Source organism: Aquila chrysaetos, chromosome 17, assembly GCF_900496995.4.
Source record: "Aquila chrysaetos chrysaetos chromosome 17, bAquChr1.4, whole genome shotgun sequence".
Lineage (NCBI taxonomy): Eukaryota > Metazoa > Chordata > Aves > Accipitriformes > Accipitridae > Aquila > Aquila chrysaetos.
Window position 1 is genome coordinate 8459755 of NC_044020.1, and position 21845 is coordinate 8481599.

The 21845-nt window shown below is 35.6% G+C and overlaps 1 protein-coding gene across 4 annotated transcripts in view; it reads right to left on the minus strand.

The window, feature by feature from the left end:
* KDM7A (lysine demethylase 7A) overlaps positions 1-21845 on the minus strand; it is a 72374-nt gene that overhangs the window by 14898 nt on the left and 35631 nt on the right. For all 4 annotated transcript variants that reach the window (XR_005934198.1, XM_030040770.2, XM_030040771.2 and 1 more), the window contains exons 6-15: positions 21479-21665; positions 20639-20801; positions 17065-17152; positions 16228-16334; positions 12943-13034; positions 8615-8704; positions 7552-7761; positions 5945-6069; positions 5244-5401; positions 271-368 (exon numbers count right to left, since the gene is read on the minus strand). Coding sequence is in view for 3 of the 4 variants with exons in the window: in XM_030040770.2 (XP_029896630.1) it covers positions 271-368; positions 5244-5401; positions 5945-6069; positions 7552-7761; positions 8615-8704; positions 12943-13034; positions 16228-16334; positions 17065-17152; positions 20639-20801; positions 21479-21665 (1318 nt within the window). In the remaining variant the exon portion in view is untranslated. The remainder of the gene's footprint in view (positions 1-270; positions 369-5243; positions 5402-5944; positions 6070-7551; positions 7762-8614; positions 8705-12942; positions 13035-16227; positions 16335-17064; positions 17153-20638; positions 20802-21478; positions 21666-21845) is intronic.

Sequence of the window (21845 nt, forward strand, 5' to 3'; positions counted from 1 at the left end):
CCAGAGCAGGGCTCATCCTCTGCCAGCCCCACTTTAATGACAAAGATGATCATAAAATTTGGCTCAAGATAGCATATCTTATCATTTTTCTCAATGCTAGAATAAATGAAGAATGAGGCAGAACCAAAAGTTTGAGATATTAACTTGAACAAGAATTAAATACTTTGTTATTGCTCTTTTAACACAAACTTTCACCAGATAAATTTGAAGTGAGTGAGCAAAATTAAATATAATTGCTTTGTTAACTTTTGTGACTTTTTCTAGCTATACCTGTGTAGTGCAATCAGGCTCAGATTCTTCTGAATCAGAAATATCAGAGTACTCTGAGGATCCATTCCTGAGTTCTGATTTCACACTTTCAAAGAACACTGCAGAGAGAAAAATTAAAATACAAGACCCAACATTTATTACATATAATATTTAAAAATTATTTTGGAAGTAAAGAACAAGAAACACATATTTAGTTTTTAATGGTCAGTAAACAAAATCACATACATCCACACACTGATCTTGTTCACAAGTCAAGTTTGCTTAAAACTCTAGTGAGTTGCCTACTGTTGACCAATAGACTCCTCAAGCGACTGACTGGGTGAAGCCAGAGGAAGAGAAGTCAGGTGCAGCAGGAGCATGTATTTTTTCTCTCCTATAGAGCACATACTCCACAGATGGCACCTTGGGCAGTTTCTGCTTTTGTATATAGGCTGAGGTCAGAGAAGTGGCTCTCAGAAAAAGTTAATTAGAAGTAATCTTCAAGATACTTTGTCTTAGGCTCTTTGAACCTGGAATTTCCTTGTTTAAAAAAAAAAAAAAAGCAGTTATACAGAACCACTAAACATGGAAGTCAGAGGATATTAAGTGATTTAAAAGTAAAAAGATCATTGCGTTACTTGCAATTTTAATTGTCATAATTTTAATTGCGTTACTCGCAAATTTAAGGTCACAATTTACTGGCATATTCTGCCTGTTTTGTGCTACTATGGAGCTGCCAATCAGGGTTAAAATGCAGACCTGTTAAAGAAGATTAAAATATTACTGTGATGATACACAATACACTTGCATTAGTTTTCATCACAGAAAGACCTGAAAAGGAAGAGGAGGAGAGGAAATACCAACCTTAGACATGCTTTTTGCTGGTAGTAAGATAAAGTACTAATTAGAGAATGAGGTGTCAAAAGAGATATCAAAAACACTGGCATATGACAAAACAATCAATCAAATCAAGCCACATAGTCCACATGGTTTTTACTTTTTTAAGCACTGAAAGAACTCAAACATGAAGTAGCTGAGCAGCTCCCAGAAGCATGTGCTCTTAAAAAACAGCGTATGACCCAAACAATCACAAGTATGGAACACATGTGTAAGTGTTCTGAATCCAAGGCTCAAGGTCAGTCGGCTGTATGTATACCTGTGTCAATGCTGCTGGCAGAAATCTTGATTAGGTACAAATTTATGAAAGACTACAATATGCAGTTTAACTAGCAAAAGTTTTTTGGAGAAAAGCCAAATAGAATAAAAAAATTTATGAATTTGTGTCAAGAAGGTAGTAGATAAAGAAACATAAGTTTTTCAAGTTTTCAAGTACTTAGTTTCATATAAAACTATGCTGAAAGCAAATCAACATTTTAACTTTACTTATCTTCATTCCAGAGCTAATTTCTGATGTGTGTGGGTTTGCTTTCAGTATAGTTTTATATGAAACTACATAAAGAAAATGCAATCCTTCATAACTCATTAATTATGCAAGTATAACAGATGTAACTGTAACCCTATATACATGCAATTCTAGTAGCATTTTGTTCCTATCGTAGACTGTGGCAAAGCTCACAAATAGGCATCAAATATATTTCAGGGCATATTATTAATTTCTAAACACTACATAAGTGGAAATTATTTTTAGAGTCAGAAGAAACCTAAGAATGAGACATCTTATCAGAAAGTGATTAAAATGAACAGCTGGCCCAAAATCTAGAGAAGACTAATTAAAATTAAGTTAGCATTAGAAAAAACTGTGAGGAATATCCAAACACAGTAAATGAGCAACAACACTGTATACAAAGTTAAGCTAAATAAAGTAATGCTCAACATATGACAATAAAATGAATAGTCTAAACTACTGTAGCTCAAAAAACCCCAAGGAATTTCTGATGATAATTTAAGCCTTTGGCTCACTTCAAAAAGGCATACAAGATTCTAGGATAAGTAACAGCATGCATGATACAGAAAATAATACTGTTATATAGCTCAAATGAATTTTCCTATGACTACTGCCTTTTTCAAAGAAAAAAACCTGCTCCAATCTTCGAGAAAATTTAAAGGAAGGGGCAAGAACAATTAAGGATATCTAAATATGCTCACATGTGGAGCTTCAGATCTTAGGCAAAAATTAATGTGTAAATAGTGAACCACAACTTAAATTTCACAAAGGCTCCTCAGGAACTTTTCTTCTTTCTGTCTAAAGGAACTGGAAAATCCTAATTATTAAAATGACAAAACTATTAAGAAGAAATGTGAGTCTTCCTATTAGAAGGCAAATGATTCAGCAAGACACAAAAGAAACTGAACATGTACATAATTAGCTATATACAGATACTACTAAGATTTATAAAAGCAATGCTAAATACAGAGTCTCATACTTCAAAAGCCCTCTTGCTTTCTCATAGAGATTAACTGATGATACCCTACTAAGTGGGACAAATTATTTGTTATCTGCCTACTGTCTGGTAATATGATCTAGACTGAACAACTAAAGCCACCTAACGTTATTGAGACATTCCTGGTTCATTTGGGGCTGGATACTAGCATACATGACATAACACACTGTATGAGCCTCAGGTCTGAACCAGTTTGGCTATGCCAGTATTCCTATATGTGGCTAAACCATTGTCCATTTTTACCACTTCTTTACTTTGCAAGCTCTGTGCAAAGCAGTCAGAGAACACCTCTCCCATTTTCCTTCTGCCTTGTATTGTTCAAAAAGCCAGGGAAGCTGCATTCCTTTATACGTGTCTCAAAAAAAAAAAAAAAAAAAAAAAAAAAAAAAAAAAAAAAAAAAAAAAAAAATCCCAGTTGCTCCCCCCCTCAACTTTCTACATTCCCCTGTAAAAGATTACTGTAGTTTTCTCACCGTTCTCTTTCACATACAGGTTTCAGATACATTTACTGATCTTCACAACAACACATCATGTATTATTAGGACCCCTCGTATCTTCATCCATGAATGTGATTTTAACTGAGCTTTAAAAAAACCTCAGTCTAAATATACAAGTTGGGTTTTGCGCTTTTTTTGTTTGTTGTTTTTGTGAATTATCTTGGTAATTACTATTGTAACTTCAAAATGAACCAGTCTACCCTCAGATAAAGTTATGGCTCTCTATGCTTGCAGAGACTGGGAGGAATACTCCAGAAATCAGGTGAATGAAAGCAGTCATTATCTGTAAGACCAGCTACTGTGAATTCAGAAAAATATCTTAAATCACCTTCCCTTCATCCACACAAAGTATCTTGCTCTATTAAGTACAGCACTTGATCTTTGTCTCTCTGATAACACTGGTTCACCATTTAGAACCAGGATCTTGGCATGACACACAAAGCTATATGGAGCTTCATCCGTTTAAAGGCATCTCTCTGTGGACATTGCTTCTTGGCCTAAATCCCAGTAAGAACAGTGGAAGGCGGCAGCTGTTATAGAAACAGGTAGTTCCTTTTATGGAATTCCCTGCAGAAGAGCATCATCTCTCTCTCTGTAGACCTTCAGTTAAGGCAAAATAATCAAATGTAGGTGATCTTTACAGGGAAGTCCAAAGACTCTCACTATTCAATTAAAAATATTAGCAATAGACCTGAGTACTCAATTTCTGGAAGAACAAGCTCAACATTTGCTTCTAAATACATTTCTTACATTTAGATACACACTGCCATATTTATTCTGTATCAAACAACAGCAACAATTTTGAAGAAAAGCTACAATTTCTCCATATGATTTAGTCTTTGATTCAAGTGTAAAACTTGGTTTCATTTACTTAGTTTAATTCTGAAAGTGGAAAAACACCACATATGCCTAAGCCTTCACTCAACAAGCTGTTTCCCTTGTTGGTTCACAAGTACCCAAGAGGGACCTCTTTCCTGTGCAAATTTTTTAATATTGTCCTCTGTGACCTTTGGAAGCACAGTCAACAGGGATTACAAATTGCTTTGTTAATGAAAATAATTAAATATTTTATCCATGCTGACAATGGACTCAAATGTTGTTATGGATTGCTGTGCAGGAAACTAAGGGAATTGTAAGTCTCTAGAGGAGTCTTGTTATCTTTTAAGTGTTGACCTCCGTTTCCTAATACATACCCTCTGAGCCCTTGTAAGTTCTATTGTAAAAGGATGTGACTTTTATAATTAAACAGAGAGCTGAACAGCTATGTCAAGGACCAATTTGTCACTGCACACAGACAGTACTATTAAAAATAGGTGCTGAAAACAGGCATTCAATATTGATATTTTACTAATACACTGTGTGATCAGCACTGCTGAACACTTGGCAGGAAGGCTTGAGGCTACAGAAAGACCAAAAAAGATTACCTCCTAGTGAAGGATGGTTTAAAGTATTGGAAACTGGGGTTAAAGTGTTTTACAGATAACCTAAATTCTTCCCCAGCCTTGCAGATTACTGCAAAGTTAAAAGCCTAAGATTTTTTTTAATGTTAAATTATGTTTGATCACTTGTATGGAATAAACCAATTAATTAACAAGACATACAAAATTGTATGATCAAGTATGTAATCACCAAATTGAACAGAAAAGTGAAATATAAGATAGGTTTAAAGTTAGCTGCAAAATGAGCTGTAAGTTATGGTCTTCGCTTCTCTACAGTGAATGATGTGATGAACTTTTCACACTGAAGTATATTTTAGTAAAGAAAAATCAGCATTCTTACACTATGAAACAGACCAAAAGGAGCAAATACTCACCTAGAACACCAGTTAAACCTCCACTCTGAAAAATGCTGTACATAGTATTCAGGACGGCACTAACACAAAAAGGTGTTTTACTTTTCAACTCTATCTGTCTACTGAAGAAGCCAACAGGATAATATTTGACAAATGTTTTGCTGTAACTTCTAATATCACTTCTCTGATATGTTAGTTTATCCTCTTTATACTTTGGTAAAATTTCAGTCAGACTTCACAATAGTTAGACCCTCTTCAAGATCAACAAAATGTTCAACTGATAGGACTTAGAGACAAGCTTACTGTTCAGTGGTTTCTGGGCATCCGCATTCCCTTCTCCTTCAAATCCTGAGGGCTGGTCTTCTACCTTAACAGTCATCTTTTTCGACCTTGTCCTGTCATCTTCATCTTCGCTATCTGCTGTGTAAAGACTTCGATCTGTAAATGGGCGTCTCTCATCTCTGTCTCACAAGAAAAAAAAAAAAAAAAAAAAAAAAAAAAAATCACATTACTCTTACAAACCTGAAAGAATTGTTTTCCTTTCGCTATTTACAACATGTTCTCAAGATACAACAGTAACGTTCTCTTATGCTCATCTTTTTGTTCCAAATTGTACATACTCCCATTTCACTCCCTGTACAACTGCCATTTCCATAAAGATGCAAAGTTTTACACCAGAATATTTTTAATGAGAATCACTCCAATACACGGATACAAAACAACCATTTCTACTTTGAAGCATTCCCTTCAGTACAAACCCAACTGAGCGAAATGCTGTAACAAAGGAACATGCAAAGAATCTCCTCTTCTTCACTCCATAACCATGGCTCCACTAGAGGACAGCAGACACAACAGACAACACATTGCTTCTATATTCCTAACATGAATCTTATTTGTAAAAAGGAACTTATTGCTCCACAAACAGAAAAGAAATGTTATTAACAATTAGCATGCTCCAGACCATGATGACTAGGAAGAAGTGATCCACAATCAACCCTTGGTACCTAATTATTCTTCCGTTTGACAGCAGAAGGCGAAGATCATTGTCTTTTGTTCGCCATTCAGGTACTGTAGAAGATGGCTGAAAGGGCTTGTTAAATCTCCCATTCAGTTTTGAGCTTGTGGTGTCCTAAAGAAGTAAAAGCAATGTCGCTTATTATTTATTTCTATAAATTCAATTGTCTTTTCTGCACTCCACAAAACCTGAAACTCAGCATCAGGATGGTTACCTTCCTGATAACCAACTGAAGAAAGCTCAGACAAAACATGTTTGGATGTAAAAACCAGCAGACTGCATCTTGTCCTTCCTTGAATCTATACGCTCCTGAAGCATCTGGAACAACTACAACTTCACTATAACACTCCTTTTATATTTCCTTTGGAGAATTATCACTGTGTTCAAAACAAAGAAATAGAGACAGGCAAGCAAAAAAAAAGCTGGGCTTGGAACTGATGAGGCAACTCCTGGACTGGGTATCAGGTCCCTGGAATTAGTATCTCTGAACTGATTTATAGGACAGTAAAACATCAATAATGGAAAGTAACCTGCCATAAGCAGAACTTTCTTAGCTCAAAGCAATTTACATTTGACATATCCTCTAAAGCAATCGGCGATACACTTATGTGCCAAACCAGAAACATGTGAAATAATATTTTTTTAACAAGTCAACCCTAATAGTGAACAATATACTTCTACATTAAATGACAATGACTAATGCTCCTAAACATTTGTTTGTAGCAATGAACTGCACAGGTTAACTATCTGTGGTAAATTTTAAGTTCAACTTCCTGTCTTTGGGGGCTAAATGAATGTCTCTTGTTCATGCCTTGTGAAGACCAATATACGGACCCAAATCAGTATTTCTCCACTATGACAGTCCATCCTGTCCCAACTGAATTTGTCAGCGCTTCTCTTTCTCAGAAAGCTACTTATTTCCTTTCAGAAAGCTATTTATTTCCATTCTCTCACTCCTCCTCCCATTTCTGTTGCTGTTTTTTGAAATAAGGTCATCAAACCTGAAAAAAAGAATTTTTCAAGAGACTACATTTCTCTCATTCACACCATGATACCTTTGTAATATGACCACAGAGTCCACAGCCCCACAATGGAGACCAAAGGCAGCCTTAGGCTTACTGGTAGGGAGGCACAGTCATACAAGAAATATGAACATGACTGAAAACCAAGGCTAATCAAATTACAGTAACTGAACTATAAGAAACAGCTATCTAAAAACACATAGAGAAGCAGGCTGTCTCAGAGCCTCACCAAACCAAGGCTTTGCAAGCTCCCTTTTCTTCACAGAACTGATTCAATGTACCACTTGATAGCTACAGCAGTCCTAACTCAAAAACTATACTTGAAGTAGGTAGTGGATTCAGGACACCTTCTGAACCAAAAGGTTGAAGGAACCTCCACAAAAAAATTATCAAGGAAGAAAGCAATTCCTATCAGAAAACCTCAAAAGAAAGAAATCAAAACCAAATCTATCCATGTCTTTCATGACAAAGAGTAGTAGCCTGTGTTCTTACGCATGTTATAAGCTTTTCCCTTTCAACAGAGATTAGAAATCTACTCTGGTTTTGTTTTTCTTGCACATAACTCAATACTTGCCTCCTCCCACGGTGACATCTCCAGCCTTTTCAGTACCTCCCTAGTGTGGAGTTCCAGGATGTCCAGATTAGAAGGAGTTTTGGCAGCATGGTCTCTCAGTTTCCTCACCCTTCGTCTGGAGTGGTGAGGGGAAGTTGTTTCATGCAAAGACCGTGAAGTTGGACACGCACCAAGAATTCCCTGAGTTTTAACTAGTTTGCTGTTTTCCTCCTTTAATTAAAAACACATATTTCAGAATAGTCTCAGGGGAATAAACCCACATATTTAAGTGCTGCTTCTTATTCATCTAATTAAATGTAAATGATATAAATAAAATTGCTAGACCTTTTAGAGAAGTACTACATATTTCCTAAGGATTTGATGTACAAAGCTTAGCTCTACTGCACCTCTTTCCCATTTGGACCTTTATACTCTCCCGTAATAGTAGTGCTTAATGTCAAAAGTTACCACCAGAACATACGGTTTTATTCAGGAAGGCAGCATAGGGTAGACATGTATTGTACCCAACAGACCATATTTCAGTTCTCAGAACTGTTCTCTCCACATGCAAATGTGAGAATTTGTCAAGAATCAATGTTCATTAAGGAATAAAGGAGCAAAACACTGGTATAGGAGGGGAAAAAAGACATTTAAAAAACTCTATGTAACAAATAGTGACAAAGCATGAGAAAAAGAGCAAGAGAGACAACTGCATCAGAACTAACAAAACAGTAGGAGAATGTAATATGCACAGAATTTCAAATTAAACTCTTTAACAACACATTCACAGTAATTATTGTTAAGTAGTTATAAGTGAGAGCATTTTAGAAATACTGACCTACAGATAATTTCACCATTAAAAATATTTTAAGAAAACTAAAACACCCTTGCTATACATTTTCTTTATCTGAAATACCCATAGCTTAGTATTCCCAACAGTTTTCCTCTTGATCTTCTATTAAACGATAGTTAAATAAATTGAAAGGTGAATACAGTCAATCAGAAGCATAATTACTGTGGAATACCCCAATTCAAAGATTATTTTTTTTTCTGCAGACTTATGTAGGGTAGCCTCTGTTCTTACCTCTACAGAACGAATCACTTTTGAGAGCTCTTTTATGAGATGCCCAGGCCTAATGTTGTCTGGAATTTCAAAGGCATGTTCTGTTACAAGCTGTATACAAAGGGGGAAGAAAAGATACTTAATTCATTTTTTCAGATAAAAGCAGAAGTAATATGAAAAACAAAGCTACAGTGAAAAAAAATTAAAAGGAAAAAAAAAAACCCAGATTAATTTCTGCAATAATGACTGCAAACTTCCAGGACAGATACACACACACACACTCAAGCTTCCAGTCCAAGCTTAAGAAGGCAGCAGATATCCCTCAATGTCTCTAAGAATCCAAAGAAGGAGTAACACAAAGCCATACTGACAATCACTTATTTTTTTTTTTCCCCCCTCAGTACAGCAATCAGCTTCTTTTTTTTCCTTTAGCATGGTCAGTATAGAGCCACACTTCAGAAAAATCATTAGAGTCACGACCTTCAAAATTGCTAAAGACTAAGGAAATTTCATTATGGCAAAAATTTAACCTAAAGAGAAAATCAAGAATAATAATCAGTAACCAACATGCAGATTTTCAGATATCTGCCTCACATTTCACTTTTAAAGACTACCTTCTTCACTTATTTAGAATCTAGTAGGTTGGAGAAAGCAACTCAAAAAAAAAAAAAATCATTCCTTATAAAAAAATGTAGGAAGCCCTAGCAGTTTATGTTCCCTTTAATCCTTTGAAACAGTATCAGAGACAGATCTCATATATATATATAAAAACACCAATCTGAGTAAGTCCAAACTCTACAGTTAGATCTAGTAAAAAATGTTTAATATTTTGTATGTACAGTTTAAATGTGCCTCAAAACACTTACTTAGAATTAAACAGACAAAACAGCACTCACACATAGACCAGAATGACTGACATGAATTCTGCTATCCTCTTAATAGACTATTTAAATGGAAAAACTTCCCACAAACACTTTCAGCTACCCACATTTCAAAAATGAGATTCAGCAGCAAAATTACTGCTAGAAGCAATTTGATACTGTACGTGCATTTCACTGAACCTGGCTTCTTCTCAGTAATTAAAATGAATGCTCTCTCCCCTAAAAAAAAAAAAACCCAACATGGATGTATAACCATGATATAATCATTCATTTCAGTACCATTGATTCTACAGGAAAGATTAAATGGGCTGTTATTGTTTACCATTGTTCATTCTTTGAATGCATCACCTCTACACATTCACATTTGGGAACACGGCACCTCTGTCACTAAACTGTATAATTTTTCCATCAAGTTACTGGTCATTTTAGGACCATACAGTCCTTTCCACTTAAGGACTTCACTCTCCCAAAAGCCCTCCTGCCCACGAAGACTTCAAGAGGAAGTGACTGATGCAATCCTCCAAAACACTGACTTCAAAGGTTCTCTGGTTTAAAAATACTGAAAAGCCTTCCTAATTCAAACATAGTTTATATCAGAAGCACATTCTTTTGCCAGTATGATTTATAGTAACTCTTTGAGCAAAGCGGAGTTCCACTGGCAAGCTCACTTGTTTGCCACTATAAAAAGGTACCTATTTAGACCAAAGCTTTCTCAATTAAGCTGTAGCAAAGTAATTATTAAAAAAAAAAAAAAAAAATCAAGCAACTTAAATATGCAAACAAATTCAAATGCATATACATATAACCTAACAGTCTGACAGAAGGGAAGGATGAATACCTACAGATGCCATGTCTGAAAAAATATTACCATTATTAAATAACTTGGTTTTAAGTTGTCTCTGCATACTGCTTCTCGGAAAAGGAACAAGCAGCCTTTGAGACTGAGAAACTCTCTTGTAATAGGGAGACCAGTAACAACAAAATGGCCTAAGTATGTCAGATGTAAACTGCAGGTAAAGAAAACAATGGGAAAAAAGCTATGATGCATTCAAGAGCTTCAAGAAATGGTTTTGTAAATGCTGGAAATATACAGAGGAAAAAGAAACTTGTCTTAAATCAAGAGATACAGATAAAAAAAGTCCTGGTAAATGGCAAATGAATTCAGCCATCTTTGGAAACTAGCATCACAATGAAGTATATCAATACTTTAAAAAGCACACACAAAAAAATAAAGATAAAAATAATAAACTCCACATCCCTCCCTCCCCTGATTTTTTCCTTTTATAACAGCTATTAATATCTTTTTTAAAAAACACAGAACACTTGCCCAAAATAAACTTACTGGCACATGAATCAAACATCTGAAAAATTGAATCTGAGACCTGTTGCTTATGCAAGCTGGAAGGAAGCCAGAGCTAAAATCCAAGAGCTCAGACGACTGGATAGGTCATCATCATTATTGTGTGTATCTGTGCAGATTGATGATCTGCACCAAAGTAATCAGAAGATACACATGCTGATAAAAGCCTTGCACAAACTGAATTCAAATAAAGACATGAAAACTAAAATAATTTTAGTAGAACTCAATCTCTATTCTCAGCATCTTATAATTTTTGGCAGTTTTAAAATATTGCAGAAATGAAGATACCACTGCCCTGCTGAAGACAAGTTTGAAATTCTACAGCAAATAGTTTAAAACAATACACTAAGATAATTCACATATGTCTTGAAAAGACATACTCCATGACAGGAATGTGAAACCTCATGAGCAGGCTTCTCATTTGAGGAGTATTCATTTCTCATTTCTTTTTCAGAATCTGTCTGAAATCCCCAGCATTAGCAGATCATACAGCAATGTACAAAGTTCCTTCTGTCTTCAGCTGCATACAACTACAATCCTATTGCACACATGGCCTGCTGCAAAGAAAAGATCAGCTTGCTTATGAAGCAGTAGCTAGAAAAGATGAACGCAAGGTACAAAACATGATAGCTGGTGGACAGCAGACAACATTGTGATTAGATCACTGATGCTGTGCAGTTTCCTCACAATTGAAATGTCTTTTCAGCCAGTGGTTTGGGAATACTCACAGGTCTCATTAATAAGCATTCAGAATGCAGCACGTGCAATTTTTTTTTTTCCCACAGAAAAGTAGGAAACATATCACATTCTAGATGAAGTATTAATCAAACTACTTCATGAGCTACGAGACAGCACACAAATGCTACAATACTATACTACAGCAATCTGGAAAACAGGAATGCCAATCCAATTTCAGATTAAAATAAGGATTTATACAGGCTATGTTGGATCTCATTTATCAGCAGTCTGATTACTTGGTTTGCTTATTATCCCTGCCACGGATACAGGGATAGCTTGGATTCACGCATGGTTTAACAGCTTAGGCACAACATCCTGTAAATACCGCTACACTGCTTACTAGCTAGCTTTGATCCAGAATGGCACAAAGAGGCACTAGAGAACCAACTCAGAGGTGTTACAGAGGGCCAGCAAATGTTCACCTGGAATTAATAATGCTGCACAGGCTGCACCCCAGCGGACTCCACACAGAGTAACCACCTCTGCATTTGCACCTCGTGTTCAGTTCCACGAAGCTCATTATGTTGGATGCAGCATTGTGCAAATATCATACCTGTTGTATAGTAAGTTCTCTTACAAGGAGAACTTGTGGGCAGAAAGACCAAAGAGATCTCCAAGAGCCAGTTCAAGTCAGCATGGCCAGCAACAAACTAGAATTAATCAGCTCAGTCAGAACCAAACTGCCTGTCAGTGAACAGCACTTCCCAGAAGCACAGGTTCCAAGAGGGCTTATTAGCTCAGGCAAATGAAAAAACACATGGAGTTAGGCCAGATCCAGTGCTATGCCAAAACAAATAAGCTTTCCTGGAGAGCAGAGCACCAGCAAAGCCAGTGTAGACAACATATTAATGATTTTACAAGAGGTAGCCAATGTTCAGCAGGGACAGTATTCAACTGAAGTTAATATCCTCATCTGTATCTAAACCGACTCTTCAGCAATACAGGTGCACTAGAAATGTGCCCTCCAAAGCACTGACATTAATGGAAAATGCTAAATATCAGGGCATTCCATCCCTCCATTGCCTCAGAGTAGGATGGTTCAACTACATAAACAGACTTGTCAGAAAAAAAACCCACCTTATCAGCTTATCCTCTAGCATTCTTATACCATCCTGAGGTGAAGCAAGATTCTGCTACTATAAGCTACAATACAAGAGCTTATTAATTGGTCTAAAAAGACTTTTTTAGCATCATGGAATATAAAATTGTCATGATGATTCTTCCCCAAATCAGCAGTACATACTCTCCACAGAGCCTTTCAGTACTCATTAACAGATAAAAATAATCTTAAACTTTAAAAGGGCACAGACCTTCACTTCTAAATCAAAACAGAGCTCACGAAAATAGCAAACAAAATCCCTTATACTTACTTCTTTTTTCATCCATAGTTTTAAAGCAGTAAGTAAAGCCTTCACTCCTTGCACTAAATAGCTTGGAGGCTGGAAACCATCTTCCCTTAGTTCTAAAAAGGATACAGATACCAATTTAGAAACACTAGCAGTGAAAACTAAAGAATGATACCTACCCTTCAGCCAACAAAGTTGCTGTTATGCAACAGCACAAAAAAGGAAAAATTGTGCAAGCAAATGAAACATGACATCCTGTATTTGTGTGCATACTGCAGGGGAAAAAAAAAAAAGAAAAAAAAAAACCACCACCAAAACCAACACACCACCCTAAAGTGATTCTCTGTAAAAATCTTCTTTTTTTGACTTATTCTTGAATGAATTAGGAAGAGTTTACAACATTCTGAAGGTCAATTAAAACAAAACAGATATAAAATGCAGAACAAGAGAAAACATATTTGAAGAAGGAAATCACTTTTCTTTCATTCAGAAATATTTTAGTCGAACGGGACCAGAAGGATGTGGGATGTACCTCTACATTAGAATTCCTATTGCTTATTCCCATACATACAGCAAATGGTTCACACTAGCACACTTCCACTCCCCGAATGTTTTCTGTCACCCTTCCAATTATCACAGTTCTCCCTCACACAGTTTACATCATTATTCCTCCCAAAATCAGAGAGGGTGGGGGGCTGAAATCACTCTGCTACAGAAGCTGCTCTTCTTAAGAAAACTGGTGCTTCCAAGTGACTGCAATTCCTTTTCAATTTTCTCTTTTCCTTCATGGGGAAAAAAAAAGAAGGGAAAAAACAAGTCCTCCATAAACAGCCAGAAGTAGATTGCAACCTCTTCCTCTGTTCCTGACAAATATTTCCACTTGTCAATAGCAAATGGACCAACACTAGAACTATTTGGCTCATTTTATTCCCTGAAAAGAATACACTACTAAAACACTATTCTTCTAGATAATGTATTAGTCTGCTGGCAGAAAAAGGGAAGTTCTGTTACTAAACAGCTGTTCTTCCCTCAAAGATGCCTCCTACTTGTTGAAGGGTATGAGAAGGAGTGGCAGGCCTTTGAGTTGCAGCAGAAGTCTTCCTGCCCACTAGCTGACTCAGTTGATAAAATTTTGAGAATACAATGCAGCACCACAGGCTGGATTTTTTAGCTGCAAGAGAAAAGACTGCATGACATAAGAGTAATCAAAATTAATGAGTATCAGATAGATGAACAAATTACCTATTCTGAAGCCCCAAGAACTATGAAGTTTAGGTGAATGCCACAACACTTACAATACCATAAAACACTTCTTCCCAATGAAAAGACAAAATCAAAATGTTTATGACCCTGTTATCTATCATTTTGTAAAAAGAACCATAAAGATACATTGTGCTGATTTTGCTTACTGACCTGAATTTCATACGAAGTACTGCTAACTACCATGCACTCCAAATTTCACATGTTAGTTATCACCATTACCTTTCACAACCCAATTGGTAAGATCCCTTATTTATAAAACAACAAATTCTGACTAGTAAACACCTAATTCACATGAGTCTTGATGCCAAAGCCCAACATAAGCTTCACTCTAGCCATGGAAACCTCAATTTTTATTTTTTATGATGGATTTATAGATCATAGCATTGTTCTTCAACAAAATATTTGCTAAACCATAGATTAAAAATAACATGAGAATAAGCTTCATACCCCTCCCCTAAGACAAAAGTCACAAGAAGCTCCTAGTCTATGTACTCAAGAAGTCTTGGGATAAAAAGGGGATGGGGAAGGCGTGGGGGGAGGATGACACGGACACAGGACACGACTCATGGTCAGCTACATGATGTAGAAATATATCCCACGGTTTTTCCAGCAGGAATACGGTTCCTATGTCTTCTGATGAGTTTGTAAATTTTAAATACGCAGGAGTGAGAACAACCAAAGCAAGCTTTCAAGAAGAAAATACCCTTTTTTTGGAAGGAAAAGTTTTCTGCAAGTTTATTTTACCTGGTAAGATTTCTGAGTTGCCTTAAGTTCATCCAGAAACTTTAAACACTCATTTAGGAAACAAGGGTTGTTCAATGCCTTCATTTGGTGAAAGGAGAATAGATCATTTTCAATAACTGTGACTGTTTTCATATTAGAAAAAGGTTACATGAGATTCTAATCTCTTCCAAAGCAGAAGCTGAATTCAGCAGCCTCCTCTGAAGGTTGATTTCTCTCCTTTGAAATACATCATTTGGAATATGACATTTATTATTAAGATTAAATAGAGCAGGCAGAAGGCAAGATATTTGAGGAAAAGAAGGTGAAGTCAGACAGGCACTCGCTCAAGCTCAATTATACATGGGTACCAATACAGGAATTACAGGACTAGATGAGGAAGTTTGGAAAGGATTGGCAACTGTCAAGAACAAGAGCCTGTTGAGATATCTATTGATAAGCACTGATATAAATGATTTAACAGAGCTGATAGGAACTGATGCATCTTTCCTACAAAAGCCCTCACAGACATCTTTCCCTTCACACCAAAGAGAAGATCACAACAGGTAGTTTGACTGGAAAGGTCAAAGAAAATTGTAGAAGTGCAAGAAAACCTCTTTATTCAGCTATGAAGCCACTAAGAAGAAACCCACAGATATAAGTTAGTGGGATCATTCAGAGAGTCATTTGCTGAAAGAAGGAGAGAAAGGCTATCACAGAGGGTAGTCAAAGATCTTAAATGATATGGAAGAAGCCTGAGTGAAAAACTGCTGCCATTGAAATAAGTTTCCTATCTTCCTTAACAAAGTCTTTTCAGGTAATGGCAAATTAATCGTATCTGGCTGGTAGTATAATTGCACTGTGCCAGGATCTCAGATACTCTGTCTTGATAATCCAGAATATTTTCATTGACCAGATACATCATCAGCATTGGATGAAAAACACTAATAAAACAGTTCAAAGGTTCCAGCAGCATGCTACAAAGTGTTAGTTTACGTGCATCACCAAGTGCACTAAGATTTCTGCACAGTGTGAGTTACCCTAGAAACCTTTAATCACCAAAGTAGTTTTCAGAAAGATCATTTACTAAACCAAGAACTGCTGAATCTAGAACTGTCACAGTGCAGCATTCACTAAAATCTGGTTAAAATAATGTGACTTTTAAAAAAAAAAAAAAAAAAAAATTCAAGTCTGTTTTTTCAGCCTAAGAAGTTTCCTCTGTTCACACAACAGTATGATTTTCTCCATTATCAATGAAGGGGCGGGGGGGGGGGGGGGGGGGGGGAGCAGATACATGTACACCTCTTAAAACAAAATAAGGATTACCTTTCAATGTTTCCAGTAAGTTTTTGGCCACAAACCAACAGATGGCTTCAAAGAAAGGAAATTTGAAAAGATCTGGGGTTTTTAGCCTCTTCTCCATTTCATAACACCTAAATAAATAGAAATATTACAAAACATGAATGTCTTAATTATAAAATTCATTATTCAACTATGTAATCATTCAAATTGACACAATGTTCAAAATAAAATAAAATAACCATGGCCATGATAAATAAAAGAAGTCAAGTACCACATAGTTAAATCCCAACAAGACCACAGACAAGATTGAACTCTGGTCTCATCCAGGCTCTGACCTTATCAAGTTTGACTGCGGCACTTCTAAGAATAAAGTTGGACTTCATAAAACTAGGATACAAACCCAATGTGTGATCTTTTAACAGATGGAATTTTATCAGGATTCCACTGTAATAAATAAAAACAATATGTTTAGAAGACAGCTCCACATCTTGGACAAAAACTAAATACAGCTGCCCTTAGAGCAATGCTGACTTGAGGACGCTCATTTCAACTCAGTGTCGCACACCTGGGCTTGCTCAGTTTTGTTTTACTCACTTATACTAATCTCCAAAATAGCGTTTTTCTTTCCTTTATTTTTTCTTTTATTCACTTAAATTCTTGCATACCCTTCATTTTGTTTTTGAACAAACTTTGCAGAAGTGAAATAAGAGTACGTGCTTGATAGATTCTAACTGAAAATGCCACTAATATCTGTTTGAGAGCCTGTACCGATTTGATCCTGGTTAAGAGCATGAAGAAAAATATCTATTAAAGGAATGTCCTACTTACTGAGGAAAAGCTATAGGAAGAGCTGAGACTAACCTGAGCTGCATGCCAATATTGAGGTTGTGCAAAAAGTTTCCTCCAAAAGCCATACAATCCTGAGATGTGAGCACAGCGTGAATCCAGCCTGAAATGACAGATTCTGAAACTTAATAAATGCATATAAATTATTCTAAGACTGTTTTAAAATACACATATAAGTAAAAATGCTGTACCTAGAAACAAAAAAAACCAAACAAATTTGTATTCTGTGCTAGGAACAAGTAATCTAAATTTTAACAACATGTAAATTACAGAGTTTCAGAAATCTAGTGGAAATGCAGTTTTCTGAAGGAGTTAAGATTAAGACTTTTTTCACAGGAGGCAGAGGGGGGGGTGCAAGACCACCAGTCATTTTTCAAGTAGAAATTCCCAGAAGTTTTCCCTCCAATCAACAAAAATAAGCAAGTCAGGAGAGGAAGAATATACTGAACAAAAGATAAAGTCATAAAAATAAAATAGAAATTATTTTCTTTTCAATATTTACATGTGCTTACAGTAACTGAGCTGTTTGCACAACATAAAAAAGTCATCTAGCAATAACTGAAGTTTCTCAAATAGGAATTCAGAAGTAGTTCCATTAATTATTCCAAATACAGTTGTCCTAATTCCAGTGAAATTACTACCAGTTTAAAACCCAGTCTAGGCACTCTGAGTACATAAAATTGTCACGTAATTGAAATATTGTCCTTGTGAACTCCACTATTCAACGTGGCAAAGCACGGCCAACATTATGCTAGCAATCTAGCTGATTACTACTGGATAATTTCAAGTAAGTACACAAAAGAACATATGATATTAGCTTGCTGATTAAAAATAGTTACCTTCAAAATTTATACTGTGCAGCTTTAATGTAAATAAACTACAAACAGAGTTTCTTCTTTCGAGATTTTTTTTTATGATTTTGCATGCATACAGATGATCTTTTGACAAAAGATGAGTTGGCCATACATTTGCAGATTACTTCATGGTTTGACTGAGCATAGGCAAGACATACAAAAACACAGGAAGCTCCCCAACTTCAGGCAAGATCAGACCAAATCACAAGCAACTACGTACTGCAAACTACCATTAAATCCATGCCCTAATTCATTTAAGAACAACCAGTTCTAGTTGTTGTGGTACCACACGTCAAAAGACCTGAAACCTAGCAACTACGCTGACTAAGTAACATGCCTACTATGTAGACTGTGAAGGAAGGAAGTTACCAGAGGATGTAGAATACAATGCCACATGTAACCTAAGGGGTTTTTTTAATTAATATTATACATTGTTCAGTTTTACTTCTGTTCTTTGAGAAGTGCAATGCAATGAAGATTGCCTTGTATTACCAGATGCATTTTGCATTTGTTAATATGGTTTCAATTTTTCACTCTTACCATCATCATCATAGTAGATGAATACCTCTGACTCTCCAAGGAGTATGTGTATTTCAACCCTTTAAACACACATCTCCCCAGACACCAACAAAACTGACAACAAAGCCTTGTCACTGTTGCATCAACACCAAGGATTTTTATGGCATACCTGTATCAAACTAAAGGATTTAATTTTTTGTACATTTTACTTGCTATTTTTATGCTGCAGTTTTGATCAAGGTCTATGTAACAAGGCAAGAAAATTTGGTGTCGACCACACAGAATATCTTGAAAAATATTTAAATAACTCTTAAGAGCCTCCCAGTAGGTGCTATTCATCTACATGCAAGATAAATTTTAAATCAGAAGTCTACTCTGAACATATTTCAGATATCATAAAATAATTATGACATCCACTGCCATCAATGCAAGCAGGAACAGCAAAAGTGGTTTTCGGTAGAGATCAGGGTATTTTAAAGCCTTTAATCAGTCTTACAGAATTTCTCATTTTTAAACACCTGTCTTGAAATCTAGTTTAATTTACTGGTTCTTACACTATACTCCATCGTATGTATACTAATATGTATGTGTGTATACACATACACACATATGTGTATACACACATTTACATTAAAAAGTATCATTTTATGTGTATACACACACAAATACACATATACATTAGAAATTATCATTTTATGATACTTTTCTTTTTGGCCACATTATAGTGAGAGCTCAGATTCAGCTGATAACTTGGGAAGTCTATCTTCTTCAAAGATCTGTGGGTCACAAAGTTCTTCATTCTGTAATTCTGCATTCTTTGTTCATAGAAGTATGACCTTTCACTTAGATAAATGGAAAATTAATGTCATCTCTTGTAAAAAATATATGGTTTTAAAAAGCTCTGGGTGTTCAGAAATGTTAAGTGCATATATAGCTCCTCACCATGTAGTATTTATTCTGCGCAAGCCATGAACTAGAACAGTAAATACTAAACCCCAGAGGAGAGAACTGAGCTATGAGAAAAATGTGGTAGTCTGCCTAGGAAGTTCATGACAGAATAAGGTACAGAATATAATCTCCAAGGCTTATTCCAGAAGTGGAATCGTGCACCATTTTCCTTCTCTGTGTATTTAAAGCTTCCTCCCCCCAAAAAGGGAAGATAGTATCCAGTACAAATCTTTAATAATAAAATAATAAGAAGTATTTATATGGATGGGCTGGATAAGTGAAAATAAAAGAAATTAATTGGCACTCGCTTTATTGGCAAAATATGGTTTGATTTATTAAAGGCTTCTAAGTTTATGGTACTTGGGAGTTTAGGGTGCGTGGGGGTGGTGTGTTTTGTTTGGAGGATTTTTCTGTGGGTTTTTTTAAATAAAGAAGTTTAATTGTTTTGGTGTTTCTCCTTTCTTAAAAGTGTCCTGTAATTTATCAGATGCTATTAGGTGACGGCTACAAGAAACGTTGATAAAGAAAATCAGAAAAGACCATGCCTCTGCATCATTTTTAAAGGAAGCTTCTGAAATTAATTTATGAACTCTACAGTTTCATAAACTATATCTAGAAATATCCTTTTACTTTTAATAAAAGGAATTAAGACATGAATTCAATTATACATTCTTTGACTTTATTTAGGGACACTTTCATTTTGATTCAGAAAGTCTCCACAGGCTCCACCAAAGTTTAGATTTCCTGCTGACAGAAAACAAAAAATGAAGAAAAAAGCCAAAAAAGAAAAAACAAAAAAAAAACCCCCACCCAACTTTTATTTTTAATCCTCTAGCCTACAGCATAAGAAGTTTATGTGATGTCCTTGTAATAATTTTGCCTAGTAGGTCTTACAATATTCAAAACCTGTAAAAACAAAATTGTATTATAAAATTAAGATAATAATTCAGTCTGGATATCTATCAAATGGTGAACAATGTGTGTTCTATGAATTGGAACTATTTCCCTGATATCCAAATAAAGCTTTAATTCGTTGTCTTATAATTGGGTAACAAGCACCCTTTCTTTCCCTGATAACTGCTATTACTGTCAGGCAATCTAAAAAGCTAATTACTTGTTTTGAAAATCTGAATTTCAAAATTTTTTATTATTCTCTCTTAACCAAAATTTTAGGAGAAACCAAATGTTGATAAAGCAATCACTTTAGGACACCCTTAAATCCTGGTGATTAAACATGCTAAGTCCTAGTAATAGGGGTAAAATCTTACCTGTTGGAACAAATAAAGTGTGTCCTTGCTTCACAACACATTTGTAACATTTGTCAACCTTGTCCCCAAAATATACTTCACTCTGGGTGACAGATGAACTCCAAGACTCATAGAGCGCCAAATTTTCATCAGTGGGCTTGATCAAATAGAATATCTTCTCACCCTATTAAACAAAAATGTCAAATAAATAAATGAATGTCCTCCTGGAGGCATACTACAACCTCTGAATCATTCCTAATGAAGTAACAGATTGATCTAAATGGTAAGTATTCCATATCTCCATTATGGAATGTTAGGGCTTCCTAGCCCCAGTGCTTCCCAACTGTAATCCACCAAAAGCTCAGTCAACAGTACACTAACTAGTTGGTGTCTTGTGATGTAAAAGAAGCAAACAAATCAACCAAAACTTTTCATTGGAGTATAAAAAATTCCAGCTTTTATGAACAATTTATGGATATGTGCACACATGCCAAATGAGAAAACATAAGATGAAACCACTTTGCCTTTTTTTTTATGTGTACATAGTCAAAGTTTGTGAGAAGAATAAAAAGTTGAGTATGTCAATGATTTTCATTCAATTAATTTTTTCATACTAAAACCTCACTATATTACCTACCAGTCTACTAAAATGATCAGTCAACTAATTACAGTCTAGAAGTCACCAACAGCATGCTAAAATAAAAGCATAAAAATGCAACACCAACAATCAGTAATTCACTTTCAAGCTCCTCCCCTGGCTTTTTAAACACAAAATTTCATACAGGTGATAACGCCATGGCAGAAGGCTGCACACTGAATAAATTTTGTTTCACATTGTCATTAATCAAGAAGTCTTCCTACCCAGAGAACATGGTACCAAACTGATGTTCCTCCAAAATCGATATGAAAATCAGTATAGCTGTCCTGGACACCCATCAAGCAATACTTCTGAACAAAAGGCTTAGGGAAGACAGAATCATCTGGCCAATAATTTTCCACCCATGAAAGCTTTCTGGCAATATCTGGTACTTCCACTAATTCAGACATCCTTTTAAAACAAACAAACAAGAACCATAAATATAATCAAGAGTAAGCACAACTCTTTTTAAACAACAGCTTTACATTTTTGTTTCCTACAAAGTTATTACTTATGAATTAATAAAAATGTTTTATACCCACATTACATCACATTAGCTGTCTACATAAAATATACAGCCTCCTATCTTTC